The 15,649-nt window shown below is 40.6% G+C and overlaps 1 protein-coding gene across 3 annotated transcripts in view; it reads right to left on the minus strand.

The window, feature by feature from the left end:
* Window positions 1-15,649, minus strand: part of KCNIP4 (potassium voltage-gated channel interacting protein 4) — a 413,140-nt gene that overhangs the window by 63,672 nt on the left and 333,819 nt on the right. For all 3 annotated transcript variants that reach the window (XM_054687959.1, XM_054687958.1, XM_037530664.2), the window contains exon 2: window positions 14,007-14,131. In XM_054687959.1, the coding sequence (XP_054543934.1) occupies window positions 14,007-14,131 (125 nt within the window). The remainder of the gene's footprint in view (window positions 1-14,006; window positions 14,132-15,649) is intronic.

A 15,649-nucleotide genomic window follows, 5' to 3' on the forward strand; every position in this document is an offset into this window, starting at 1 on the left:
CTTTCTGTTTTTCATAGGGGCTGGTCCAGGCTACATTACCACCAACAGTGTAGAAGGGTTCATTTTCTTCCCACACCCTCGCCAATACTTGTTGTTTCTGATCTTTTTGATATGGGGCATTCTCATAGGTATGAGATGGTATCTAATCATGGTACTCATTTGCATTCCCTGAAGATAACTGATTAATGAGCATTTTTGTGTGTGTCTGTTGCCATCTGTAATTCTTCTTCTTTTTTTTTTTTTTATAAGATTTATTTATTTATTTATACAAGGACTGGGTACAGTCAGAAGTGCGAGAGGATGAGATAATTCACCAGAGCCAGAGTGGGAAACAGAACAGACAGACTGACAAAATACACTGCTAAGGGGAGCAGCGGGCATGGCAGGAGAAGTCTGTTGCGCCATGTGGGACCCTCACCAGTGGCCAGGGATCAAACTGGCACTGCAGAGGCTGCAGGCAGCTTCGCAGCCCAGCACCCAACAGCTGTGTCACCAGGGGAGGCCCCATCTGTAACTCTTCTTTGAAGAAGTATCGATTTAGATCTTCTGCCCATTTTTTTAATGCATTATATTTCTTTTTGTCAAGTTGTACAAGACCTTGAATATCAGTACTGTGTCAGATGTATGACATACAGATATTTTCTGTCATCAGTAAGGTGACTTTGTTTTAATGATAGTTTATTTTGCTGTGCAGAAAATTTTAGTTTGATGTAGTCTCATTTATTCATATTCTCTTTTGTTTTTCCTCTTCCAAAAATTTGAGAAAGAAGGGATTTTTAGCTTCTTTATTTAATAAACTGATTTCCACTGGGCTGTTGAGTATAATGAGAATTACATCTGAAGTGCACTGAATAGAAGTTATTTCACTTTATGGGCCCACATGGATCTCCCTCAGAGATTACTAGCCTTCTTCATCATTAAATGTTCCAAGATTTATATTTATTTTTCCTTTTTTATTAGGACTTCGTGCACTAATCAAGAATGCCCATGAGTTGAGCACAATTTTTTTTGATCACTGATTAATATGTACCTAATACTAATAAATCCTTAGCATGTCATAAGTATTAAATAAATCATCAGTACTCCACTTATTTGTAGAAAGGATTAACCAGAAGGAGGAGCTTGAAATGAGAAGTTTTGACTCAATCTTCTTAAACATAACTCATTAGAATGTGCACAGATAAAGAAACTACTGATCCCTTCTCATTTTCCTTTGACACCTTTTTTTTGTATTTCTCTCAAGTTGAATTAATCAACTCATATTTAAGAGGATTTATAGTTTAATAAATCTACTCAAATGTAGCATTGAAAAGACTTCCAAAATTTTGGCAAATTATTTTATCTTAATGAAGATTTGAAAGTCTGCCAGAACCACTAGAATAATTGCTAGTTAGGCTTATATCAATGAACACATTGAAATGGGAATGGGAAAAAAACAGAAAATGATCTGATTTTATGGGGTAGTATCTTTGCCAATAGCTCGCAGTGATGAATGGATGCTCTGTGTTTGTTTTCAGTTTTGGCCACAAAGCATCCAAGCTTTGAAATATGTTCTTTAAGGAACATGTACTGAGTTTGAAAAATTACTTATTGGATTCCTAGTGATACATTTTTGTGAACCAGTTAGCCCCTCCAGAAAGAAGGAGGTGGAGTAATGCTGTTAGAGTTGATCCACACAGCAGTCTCCTCACCTCACTGAGCTTGCGTTCGGTGCTGTGAAGACCAGGTTCAAAGAACAATTTATACCAGCAAACATCCTTGGCTGAAGCTTCTCTTGAACTTGTTATGTATTCAATTCTGGTGTAGAGTGCTCAGAGAAGTAGGGAACATTGAGAAGACAGGGACTTATTATTTTCAAATGATATGTGTTTGAAGTATCAGTTGACACATTGTATTCAGATGACAAAAACTTGCCTTAGGAGGATTAGCTGAACTAACATGGGCTATTTTCCCTGGGAAATTTGGTAGAAGGAGATTCTGTTGACTTTTGCAAAGAATTAGTTGTTCCCCAAATGTAGTTCCTCCTTCTGTAGGCTTACATTGCCATCCATGTAGAGGCCAGCCTACCTAGCTTCTTCTCAAGCTGCGTGGTTCGTGTAACTAATGACAAACAGTATGCTAGTGATATATGTGACTTTTGTATTATCTTTCATAAAAGCTTGTTCACCTGAACATGAGCAGGGGATGAACATGAAAGTGGCTAGTTTACACAATACACATGCGAACAGTAAGTAGCCTAATCCAGGAACAGCAGGGAACTGTGTTGGAAAGACCCTGGATCTACAAATGTTTTGATGGAGCAGAAATGCCTCCTTTAGCCTGGACCAGCCGACCTCGGCATAAGAGAAACATAAAATTTGATCTGACTTACTTCAGGTAAATAGATAAGAAAAATCTTGAAGATTTCGAAAATGTTTCTAATGAATTTTTGCTTTATGTAAGAGGTGCTTTTATAGAAGTTGTTCTGGAAAAAGTAATGACATCTCAAGGTTGCACTGCATGTTTAAAACATTGCAAATAATGCTATTGCTTTTGATTTCCACCGAATGCCTGTGAGGGAGTCATTATGAGAAACTATGACAGAGTAGAGGACAGAAAGAACAGGAAAAACAAAGATCTAAATAAAGTACGCTGCTTCCAAATCGTCCTTAAGCAAGGATGTGGGGCAAAGAAAGAGCTTCCAGACTGTCATCCAATTCAATTCAGAGGGACAGCATGACTGTGGTGCCAGTGAGGATAATGATAACAGAATAATAACAATCTAGATTTTGAGGATTATCAAGAGACAGTTTCTGTTTTTGGTGCTTCACATTCATTCTCTTTGCAAAATATCTCTGAAAAGCTATTTCTCCAATTTTTAAGATAAGTTAAGGCCAGAAAGGTCAAATGTCTTGTCCAAAGGTAACCGGAACTGGTACCTAATCACACTGTCATTTTTGCTTCAAACTATGAGTACGTCTGTGGAGAAGAGAACCGTTGCAGGATTAATAGTGCTGTCCATCAAAAGGCCCACTTGCAAGGTTGGCCCTTGACCTGTCAATCTGTTGGGGTCACTAAAGTTTATTTTCTCAGAGTTTGCAGACTGGAAGTCCAAGGTCAAGGTGTCCTCAAGGTTGATTTCTCCTGCAGTATCTCTTGTTGGTTTTCAGATGGCTGTCTTCACTCTGTGTTCTTTTCTAAGCATCCATGCATCCCTCCTCTTTTAATAAAGTATTGCATGATTCATGCCAGTACTATAACTTGATTTATAAAGACAACAGTTGCTTTGGAATGGGACCTCATTTTTGTGATCTCCATTTAACCTTAATTACCTTTTTGAAAGGCTCTTTCTCCAAATACAGTTAACTGGGGATTAAGCTTTCAACAGAGGATACAATTCAGTCCCTGACTGGTGTATATGGGAACTAGGAGCAGGGGAGTGTTCCCACCATTCCCAGGTTAGAATGACTCACTGAACCCACATTGTTTAAGCAAACAACACAACATACGTTTCAAGCTTTGCTCTGGGGGCCTGGAATCTTGGTACATTCTAGACAGGGTGCCTACATGACCAGCCTCAATAAAAGTCTTGGGTGCTGAGTGCCTAGTGACCTTTTTTGTTATTTCACATTTCACATGTGATAACATAACTCATTGCTAGGGAAATGAAACACATTCAGTGCAACTCCAGTAGGAAAGAACTCTTGGAAGTTTGCACTTGCTTTCCTCTAAGCAATGCCCGATGTACCTTACCACATGCTGATTTTACGTGGTATTCTTTTACTTTTTAGATCATCCTTGTGAACCTATCTGCTGAGTCCTGTAGACAATCATTCAATCTGGTTGGGGGTGGGAGTGGGGGATCTTGGGGAACTCTGACATAAGTTTTCTCAATAGCATTCTCTAATTTTAAGGGAATAGTATTCCATTTTCTTCCTAAGTATATAGGAAGACTGTATTTCTTAGCTTTTCTGGAAGTTAGAACAAGAGTTGACCTGTGGAATGTAGGCAAAGGGAAAACCTTCACTCCAGAACAGCCCAACCTGCCCACACAGCCTTCTTTGCTTTCTCTCTTGTCTTGATTGTAGGCAAGAGACAGTTAACCCAATAGGGGATGCTGAAGCCATAACCTATAGATAAGCACTAAGTGGGGGGAACATTTTCAATGAGCCAGAGGAGTAGAGATGAGAGAGCAAACTTTTGTTGTGTTGAGCCACTGAAATACTGTGTGCATATTTGTCTCTGTGTGTGTTATAGTAGTGAACTTATTCTGCACAATACATATGAGAACATGCTATATGTCACCACACAATCTTTTTCTTTCAATCTTTGAAATGTATTACTAAGGTGAAATGGGTTCTTTGGCCACAGAAATCTTATTGCCCATTTGATAGAGTATTTCATGAGCATTACAGGACATGGGTGATTCAATAGTTGAAAACAATGGATATTCTTCTTTTTTTTCAGATTTATTTATTCATGCATATAAGAGCCGGGGTATAAGCCAGATGTGTGGGAGGGTGAGAGCATTCACCAGAGACAGAGCAGGGAACAGAAGAGGCAGATCTGCTGAAATACACAGCTGAGGGGAGCAGCAGGCAAGACAAGGGAGGTCTGCTGCGCCATGTGAGTATCTTCCCAGCTGGCCAGTATTGAACCCGTGCTGCAGAGGCTATGGACAGCTTGACAGCGCTGTGCTCAACTGCCTCCACCACCAGGCAGACCAACAATGGATATTCTTACTAGAGAACCAAAAGAAATTCTGCACTATCATATGAAATTGCCTGTAACATTTTTGAGGAGTATTTGGTAAACTCAATGAATGTGCCAATCTATTGTGTGTAGTTCTTTTACTTAGACCTTTTGTTCCAGGAAAAAAAAAAAAAAATAATAGCTTTTCAACCTTACCAGGTAGCTGTGGAGGAACTAAAAGGAAGGCAAGGAAAAATAAAAAAATTTATCTGTGATGACCCTCTCTTCATTTTTTTTTTTTTTACCTGGGCCACTTATTCATAAACATTTATTGACCCTCTGTGACATATAAGGCCTACTCTGAATTTCTCAGACTGCTCAGGTAAAGGAGGTTCAGGGAGTTACAGAATAGGAGGAAACAGAGGAAAATGCTAAATCAGTGCAATGACATGGGACTTGTTGGGAGGGTCTCCAAATCTACTCTAGGAGGTCTTAGGTAATACTTTTCTGCATGTAAATCTCTCAACCCTGAAATTTGCAAGTTTGCTCTCAGCCCTCAATTCCCCTCACCTCTTCAATCTAAACCAGTCAATTTGATCTCCATCACAGAGCATAGCCTAGCATCTCTCGCTTCTTCCGTCACCCTCCTGTCTAAGCCAAACTTCCTTCCTCAGTCTCTCGAAATAGCTTTCTTGAGGGTCTCCCTGATTCACTTGGTCCCTTACACTCCATTATACTAGAATACTCTTCCAGCTCCATCTTCTAAAAATCATTACTCTGCATTATACATGGCTTCTTAAAAAAAAATTCTCAATATCTTTAGAAATTATAAAACTAATAATATTTTTGGTTCCAGACAGTCTTTACTCACTCTTTTATGGTCGTTCTTGCTGCCTGCAAAGTCCTTTCTTTATCTTCATATGACTCTGTCCTTCCTGACATTCTAGACTCAATTGAAACATCTCCCCAGGGAACTCTTCCCAAATCACCCCATCAAAAGAAACTCTTTTGCCTCTGTGTAACACAATTTATCTTAGTTCTCATTACCACTAGGTAGTCTTCATTTAATTCTTATTGTCTTGCCCTTCCCTTTCATCAGCCCCCACTCCAACCCTGACTGGAATGCAAGCTCCAAGGGAAGTCACTCATCATTTTAACCAGCATATCCTAAATACCTCATGCAGTGGGGGGCCCCGAGTCAACACTGAGAATGAATGATGAGGAGCAGTTACACTGAGATAAAGTTCAAGCTGAGGTGTGGAACAGGTCTAAGACTTTGCCAGATGAAGGTAAGAGAGCTGAGGGAAATAGAATTCCATAAAGGAGGAAAATTAGGCAAAAACTGCTCAAAAGGAATGATATGAGCTGCAAACAGTACTTTATGGCTAAAGCAGAATGAGTAGGAAATAGAAGTAAAACTAAAAAAATAAGCAGGGGCTAGTTGTTTGGGGGGTACTTGGGTCACTACAGTTCATAGGGCATCTAACTCAGAATCTGTCTGATAGTAGGTACTCAACTGTTGGATGAGTGTATAGGCCTCTTGGGTCTGTCTACTATTGGCAATGGGAAGTTAGTAACTGGGGTCCTCCCTGGTGGCGCAGTGGTTAAAGGCAGCACTATAAAGCTATCACCAGCCACTGCAGCATGCATTAGATCCCCAGCTGGCCAGGGAGCTGACCCACATGGCGCAGCAGACCTCTCCAGTCTCACCCTCTTCTCCCCTTAGCAGCGTATTTCAGCACATCTGCCTGTTCTGCTCCCCACTCTCTCTGGTGAATCCTTTCACAACCTACACCTCTGGTTTATACCCCAGTTCTTGTATGAATAAATAAATAAATCTTTAAAAAAAAAGAAAGTTAGTAAACCGGTTTTATGTAGGAATTAATAACAAGGCTAGTTGTTTTTTGAAAAGGTTTCTCCAGCTGCACTGCAGATAATGGATCATAGGACAAGATTGGAGACCAGAAGTCTGGGAGGCCAATGTGGTAATCCAGAGGAAAGATGGAAGTTGCATTAAGAAGCAGGAGCAGTGGAAAGTGAAAGGAAGGGGTAGATGTGAGCGCTGCAAAGACTAGAAAAGTGACAGACACTGGAGATTATCTAGATGCAGAAGTTTCTGAGGGAGAAGTATAGAAAGACATCTGGATTTCTAGATGACCTGAGAAAAATCAGGTTTAGAAGACAAAGATAAGTTTACTATCTTGCATACATATTTCACTTAATGAAAGTAAAAGCAATTTTAAAAGTTAAGCATTATGTGGATGATGCAGGATGACTTTTTTTCTGTGATCAAGGTCTAGGACTTTCACACCAAAATCAGGTACCAAGTGATACAATGGCCAGTTACATTGAATTAGGAATGGAGAATGTCAATGTGGACCAGGTTCAGAACATGGTTTTTAGAAAGTCCATAGATTAAACAGAAGTATGAGTACTTAGTTCACTTTTATTTATTTTTCCTTTTTTTTTGGGGGGGGGGTGTATAGGGGAGAGAGGAACAGTGGTTTATAGTGGTGTGGGAAGGTGTGGGTCTGGTCCATCAAAGAAAAGTCTCTTTGGGACAAGAGTGAAGTAGAAGTGTGGAAATTTCTGTACCAGGCCAGTCCTTGGAAGTAAGAAAGGCAGTCATGTTATCTGCTCAGACCTGTAGACAAGCCCTATTTCTCGAAGTCTGACAGAAAACTCTGCTAGGGCATAGGAAATAACACTTTGAGTCTGTTCTTATACCTTGATTCTAAAGTATGTGAATAATACTTTGCCCTTAAGGAAGATCTTTTATCTTAGTCTCTCAAGAGCAGAACAAAACCAATTATTACCCACTCCCCTTCATGATTGGAAGGGAAGATCTTAATCCCTAATTTGCTGAAAGGGAGACAGAAGCTGCCAGGCATGAAGTGATTTACTGTAGGTCACACAATCAGTTCTGTGAAAGGTCCAAGAATAACTCTGAGGGCTCATGACAAAACAGCAATTGCCTTGTGCAATTAGCAGCTTCCGTCTCTCCCCTAACCGCCATACCCTACTCTTTCCCTTGCATGGGCCCTCTCCCCCACTCTGCCTCCCCATAATAACTGAGATTTAGTGCTTTTTATGTGAAAGTACTTTGTCAAAAATTTAGATCCCTATAATTTCATCCTGAGTTCTCTTCATCTATTTTTAAAGGTATTAGCAGCAATTCTCACATGCTTGGAATGGGGTAGAAAAGATTCATTGAAAACTCCCATCTCTGGCTGGAAGAAATTTGTTCACATCAAACCTCTTGAAGAAATCAAGAATAAAGTTTGGTACCACTATTGATAAAAGCCATGAAGGAGATGTCTGGATTGCAGGTACAACACTGAGGGTGGGGAGAAGCTCTGCCTGAGGTGAGACTTCAGACCAAATGCAGCTGCTGCACTCCCCAGGGGCTGCTATTTCCTTGCAGACACCACAGTGATGGACACCTTGTGGTGACTCCTCATAAGTCACACTCTTTAATCTTTCCTTGAGCACTGGGATAAGGTGGTGGGGTGAATGCAATGTCCTTGATCATGTTGCATTAGTATAAGACTCTATTTTAGCAGATTAGAGAGATTGGCCCCTGAGGACTTTGAAGAAGTGAGCTGCCATGTTATGAAAGAGCCTGTGACAGGCCCTTGGCAGGGACCACAGGCAGCCTGGAGGAGGTGAGTGACTCCAGGAGTGCAGTCAGTGAAAGAGTAAGCAGCTCAGAAACATTGCCACTAAGACATGGAGCCCGCCAACAGCTGTGGGAGCCTGGGCAAGCACTCTAAATCCAGCTCAAAGGTAGCCAACCAACACCTTAACTATAACCTTGTGAGAGGACCCAGCCAAGTCATTTCTGGATCCCTAACTCTCAAATAATGAATGCATGCTTTTAAAGTAATTTAAGGGCCTCCCTGGTGGTGCAAGAGGTTAAGATGCTTAATTAACTATGAAGCTGTCCGCAGCCACTGCAGCACAAGTTTGATCCCCAGCCAGGGGGGGTGACTCACATGGTGCAGCAGTCCTCACCTGTCTCCCCGCTGCTCCCCTCAGCAATATATTTCAGTAGATCTGCCTGTTCTACTCCCGACTCTGTCTCTGGTGAATCTTGTCACCACCCCCTCCATCTCTGGCCTGCACCCTAGCTCTTGCATGCATAAATAAATATTAAAAAAATAAGTCACTTAATACGTGGTAATTTGTTACACACACTAGAAAACTAACAGAAACAACTTTCATTTTTAGGTAAAAAGGATATTAATACTCCACATTTTAGTACAAAGGACATGAAAAAGTATTCGAGTGACTCCTTAGAGATATATTTGAATCAAATGGATGCTTTGATCTAATATTATTGAAATTAATGAATAAAGGAAGCAAGAAAAGGCTTGGGACAGAAAAGATGTCCAAAACATACAGGTCTAGCTACTTGCAACTATCTCTCATCCTGTGTATTAAAAACTGGAAGAATATGCTTTAAATTATTAATTAAAGAGAGAAAAATGACAAAGAGGCATAGCTACATAAAAACTTAATGCCCAGTAAGTTCATGATAATCTAGAATTGAACTGAAGTTATCTTCAATTTTAAAAGATAATGGCAAAATAAGTTAATGAGTCATGTATATAGATACTTGAGTGACCTCCCACGTGAGTGGTTGTAAAATGTTGCTTGTCAGTGGTCTGTTAAAGTGAGGAGTTTAAAAAAAGGATTTTTGAGCATCACCCCAGATTTAACTGAATAAGAATTATCAGCAATAAGGCTCATTACTGCCCACTCCCTTTCCAATACACATATACCACCCACCAAGAATATCATAAGCTTCCTATTAGATGATATAATCATTGGTTTCTGACATTATAGGGTTCATCACAATTAACAGTTCTCCCCGTGATAAAGGCACCTTACCATTAAGATCTTAGACACCCAGCTCAATGGTTCTCAATTCTAATGGTTCTTTTAGTATATGTTCATGGAGAACTTTACAAATCCTCATGCTCAAATTTCTTCTAGAGCAATCACATCAACAGTGCCAAGCATGGTACCCAACTATTTGTTGTTTTTAAAATCCCCCATAGGACTGTACTTTGTAGCTGAGTTTAGGCTATTGATATGCAGACACTACCTTGTATCATTCCTGCATCCTTTCTAATCCATAATTATGTAGCTCAATATCAAGAACACTGTGTGGGAGGCATGTTGGCCAACTGAGACACTCCCATTTGTTGGGACACAAAACTGAGCTTGACTCTTTGGGAGGTCACAACCTAAAAATTTCTTCTTGTTGAACTTCATGTTTTTTTTTTAATCTTACTTAAAAAAGGAAAAGAAAATATAAACATGCTATTGACTCATGTTTAAAAGCTTTTATATAGCAAAAGAAAATACATTATTAAACAGACACCTACGGAATGGGAGAAAATATCCACACAATATATAAATGATAAGGGATTTATATCCAAGATACAGCAAAAAAATGTGGCTCAGCAATAAAAAAACAAATAACTCAATTAATAAAGGGGCAACAGAGATGAACAGACAATTCACCGAAAAGGATCTCCAGAAGGTCAAAAGACATGAAAAATGTTGTCACTTCTAATAACAGAAATGAAGATTATAACTACAATGAAAAACTACCTCACACCAGAGAAAATGGCACAATTTGAAAAGACTCCCTACAAGTATTGGAGTGGATGCAGTGAAAAGGAACCTGCTTACACTGTCAGTGGGAATGTGAACTTGTGTAAGCATTATGGAAACAATCTGGAGTTGCCTTACAAAACAAAATATGGAAATACTGTATGAGCCAGCAAGCTCATTCTTGGACATACACCCACAGAATATGAAACCATCTACAAAAAAGACTCTACATGCTCACCAATATTCACAACAGCATTATTTATAACAGCTCGGACGTAGAAGCAGGCTAAATGCCCATCCACTGAAGATTGGATCATGAAGATGTGGTATATCCACACCATGGAGCATTATATAACCATGAGAATGAATGAATGCTGTCACATTCACCAACAATGGGAGAAGTTTGAAAGAATTTTGTGTAACAAAGTAAATCAGAATGATAATAACAAATACCAGGTATTTATGGAGCAGATAATTTGATAATGTAGAACACTTAAAAAAACTAGTGGATATTAATAAACGTCCTCAGGAGTCTGGGTTTAAGAGGCATGTGGGGGTGGGGAAGGGACAAGGAGATGTAAGGGATGGTGGTTGGGAAACAAAAACAAATCTGTTCGCTGTGGGTGTCATTATCCCAGCGTGTAGAGTCAAGGGCACAGAGGCGATTCACTCAGAGGGATGTGCCTTATCACCGAAGCTATGAACTCCAGTGTGATGGCGCCAGAGCTGCCAATGTCTGCACTAGACCAGAGGGTCTCAAAGTGTCACTCCCAGACCAGCAATATCAACATCACCTGGGAACTTATGAACTTTCCACACCAATTTGGTACCAATTACATCATAATGTTTCAGACTGTGACCCTGAGATCTGTGCTTTAACAGGTGATCCCAAGGCACACCAAGGGTTGAAAAACACTATACTACACATATTCTCCAGTTCTATCGGCTGCCTACATTTGGAAACTCAATTCAGTGTGTGGTAAGAGAAATAAACACATGGAGGTGAGTCAGTAGAGATGACAGGGTGAGTGGCTGAGAAATTCTTTCTCAGTATCTCCTCTCTCTCCCACCCCCCAGGGCACTACATTAGTACCCTGGTATGACTGGGAGACTCTGGTCATGTGTAGCTGTAGGGGTGCATTACCATGTTGAGCCAATTTCATATAAGTACAACTGTTTGAAGGTGTTGATGAGTAGTTGACCCTTTGAATCAGAATATGGAAAGTTTTAAATGCTTTCTTAAAAATGAATATGCCAATCGGTTCCTGTAGAATGATTTTTGGCTCTTCAAGGTTTGAGATAGCTGCTATTCAGGTAACTGGAGGTTTGCTTAGTTGGTAGTTGGTTTGCTTTCTCTGATGCTCAGTTGGTTGATGGCCTGGTAAACCCTGAAAGTGGCTGTCCTGCTGTCCTGCCTCTCTTGCTACACATTTGGGCACATCTATTTGGGTTGCACAATTAACTATGGGATCTAAACTCAAAATAAAAAGGCCACGGCCACTCTGGGCACACTCAGGTCTGACGGGGATTTATCTTATGCAGCCAGATAAGGATGAAGGGGAGAGAATGACAGAGAAAATAATAAAAAGGGAGGAGAGGAAGACTTGAAAGTAAGAGGCAAGAATGGACAAGAGAAGAGACAAAGGAGGCTAAAAAAAGAAAGGTGAGGAATGAAGAAATAGAGAAGAGATCCGAGGGTTGGAAAAGGAAAGAGGTTAGAAAAAGTGGGTTTATGGGAGTAAAGAAAGAAAAGAGGACACGGAGGAAAAAAATAAAGGAAAGCACTGAATACAGACAGGAGCTGGGCAATTTCTGTGAAGTGCCACTTGTAGGAGACATGCTGCAGAGATGCTGGCTCCCAAGGTTAATGATGGCGGTAATCAGGATTCCAATTTGCCACAAATGGGATGAAAGGTAGTTGGCCTCCAAATGGAGAGACCTACAGTAATAATGTACCAGCAGCCCAGGAACACAGGGACGCTGAGAGGTTGGCTTAAGTTCTTTTATATTCAACAACCGTTTTGTTCCTGATGGAACAATCCAATGTTACAGAGAAAAAAAAGTTTGCTTATTACAAGATCTCTGAATTAGAGCAAAGTAGTTTAGATGATAGCAGGAATGCACTTGTTTCCAGTCTGTGATTAGCTTTCCCTTAGCATTTATTTTCTGTAAAGACTGGGATTTTCCATTTTCAGTTCCTCTCCTTCCCCATCCTGGTTGCTCAGTGGTTTTCTGTGGCCAGCGGTCTGTGTCGCTGCTTCATTGGAAGTGCTTGCAATCCTTGCAACCTGTAGATTCTTGCAGCACAGACATAGCTAATAATCCTTTAGCCTAATTTTCAATGTCCCTTTTCTTTGATGGATGTTTATTTGTATGTGTCATCTTGATAGACTCTATATCCAGTTTCCTTTTAATCAGAGTCCAGTCTGTGTGGGGTGAGTTCCCATTTTCATATTTTCCCTATTCTCCACCCAAGCTACTCACCCCACCCAGGGGGTTAGCAGAGGGCTGCATTTCAGAGGTGCAATGGGGGGGGGGGGGATTTAGAAAGCCCAATCAAGAAGAGTGGAGAGGAACAGAAATGATACAGAGAGAGACCCCATGGATTTAAAGAGATGGTAGAAGTTAGCATGCAAAAATGTACACTGGATTCCTAGAAATATATTCTGAAAAGTCAGCTAGCATTACAAATGCTCTGTGGATACAACAGAAGAGACAAAGCTTTTGACCTGATCTCCATGAGGTTAGACATGGGTCCTCTTTGAGGTGATCATATTTGGAGGTGCTAGAATTAGCAGCATTTTTGGACACTCTAGGCCATGGAGTTGAGGGCCTAGGGGGGTAAGTGTGTTGAGGGATCAAAGTAATTTAATCTATGTCCCAAGGGGCACTTATATAGCTCCTAAGATTTACATGTATACCAGAGCACAATGCACAATGGGTTGTATGTACATTTGCAAGAAGCATTTGATAGTTTTAAGGATGAATTGCTTTTGAATACATTCATTACTACAAACCTTTCTATATTCTGACCATAAGCTCCTTGGGAACAGAAGCATATCTTCTCTGTCTTGGGATAAACTGCAGTATTTGGCTTAGTCCATACCAAGTATTCAGGAAGAGAGTGTGTGTGACAAATTGCCCAGACCACCGCACATGGCCTTTCTCCCACACTCTCTGGCATGCATGGGTTACCCCACCTTTTCATGATGATTCACTCAGGAGTGAGGATGAGAGAACTAGATACAGGAACTACTTAAAGATGTCTGTGGTGATAAGGCATTGACAGCTTGCTCTTATAAGGACTATAAACTCACAGACTTTTCTGTAATGCTAGGACCGGAATTCCTTGATAGAGCCCAATTCATAACTGAGATTCAAGTCAAGCACTATAGACTATACTGTTTGAAAATGAAAAAAACACCTTACCTGAAACTCATTCAAATGCTGTCATTATAACTGAAAAAGAAAATGCTTCCCAACTAAGGATTGAGTTGAGTCAAGCCTTCTCCGTGCTTGTCCTTGTCAAAGCTGCCACTACATTGTATGAAAATTGCTGAGCCAAAGTGAATCAAAGTCCAAATGGTTATTAACATATTCTCACCTAGGCAAGATCAGTGTGAAATGTACATTTGGTAGAGTTCTCAGAGAAGAGTATTAGTGCTTCTCTGAGAACTATGTGGATGCAAAGTTGAAAAGAAAGATCTTACATTCTTAAATCCTCTGTAAAGTATCTGCAGCTCCTTCTTGGTAAATTTGCTCTGGGCTTCCAGAAGTTCAAGAGCCTCAGGCCGGTGCCTGACGGTGGCCATCTCCAGTTCATCTTCCACGCTATCTGCAGAGAAAAACCACAAAAAATACAGCTTAAAGAATAGCCACTGCTCCCCAATACTCATACACAGCAACACAGAAAGACATGGTTACTGGATGACTGTGAGTTTTCCAGAGGAAGGTTTCTTGCACCGGTTGGTAGTCATGGCCTTTACATTTCCCAGTTTATAGTATTAAGCTAAGACAATTCTACATAATATTTTTTTCACATATTCTGGTCACTAGTTACTACAAATCTAGCATTTGTAGTTTTTTAAAACAATTTCAGTCTTAAAAACTGGAATAATGTGCACATACCAAGTGTGGTTATAAAAAAGGAATTTTCATTTCATGACAATCGATATCACCCTGTGTATCATCCAACTACGAGAAAGAACTCTGCAAAGACTCTCTGTGTTATCGAATATTTTCCCTTTGCTACAAATAAGGTACTCAGAGTGGGTGCTGGCATGAGTACCAGTTGCTTGTTTGTCATAGGTGCACCCCAACAAGGCAGGGGTCTTGGGGACGTAATGGCTTGACCTTACTTGCAGCCAAGGGGGTTCATCACTACAGATGAATTCTAAAATACTGCACCTAGCAGTATTACAAATTATACCATAATTTTTCAAAGAAGCTCTGAATGAGAATTTTGTGTCCATAGAAACTTGGAAAGTGACATAATTGTTAGCATAGTCTGGGAACAAAACACTGGTATATAAGTTTTGAGAGGATCTGCAGCAAAGAATTCTATTTATCTTTGCCTAACCAAGCTGACTCCAAGACATTTGTCTATAGAACCCTTTCCTCTGTACGAGTAAGCTTGGGTCACATCTGCACAGATGCTCTAGGGTCATGTTGAACTACATGAATTGGGAGGCATCTGGATACATTAGGATCAGAGTACTGGAGGGTCTCAAAGTGCAGTATCCTTACTTAACCTCAGCTTCTTTGCAGTGCGGCCTAATGGAGGCTTAAGGAACTCTTCAGCTGAGAGTTCAGCTAAGGAACTAATTTTTTTTTTAAAGATTTATTTATTTATTTATTTATTTATTTATTTATTTATTTATACAAGCACTGGGTACAGTCAGAAGCACGGGAAGGTAAGAGAATTCACCAGAGCCAGAGTGAAGAGCAGAGCAGGTAGAGTGACGAAGTACACTGCTGAGGGGAGCAGCGGGTGGCAGGAGAGATCTGCGCGCCATGTGGGACCCTCACCCAGTGGCCAGGGATCGTACTGGTGCTGCAGAGGCTGCGGGCAGCTTCGCTACCCAGCACTCAACAGCTGTGCCACTGGGGAGGCCCCCAGCTAAGGAACTCATTGGCAAGAGAAACGGCCAGGCCCAGTCCTGATGCCATGGCCTCCTTCATTTCTATTCTCTCCTCTTGGCTCCAGATTCTACCTCAGAGAGGGGAGACTCAGGAGAATAGCTTCTCCTATCACCTCTGTTCCCTGAGCTCCTTGTCCACTCAACCTGTCTTACCTTAGCAGGAAATATGGGCATTTTGACTAAAAACATTGTTTTTGAAACTTATTAATGCT

Source organism: Talpa occidentalis, unplaced genomic scaffold (assembly GCF_014898055.3).
Source record: "Talpa occidentalis isolate TD23 unplaced genomic scaffold, MPIMG_talOcc4v2.1 talOcc4.6, whole genome shotgun sequence".
Lineage (NCBI taxonomy): Eukaryota > Metazoa > Chordata > Mammalia > Eulipotyphla > Talpidae > Talpa > Talpa occidentalis.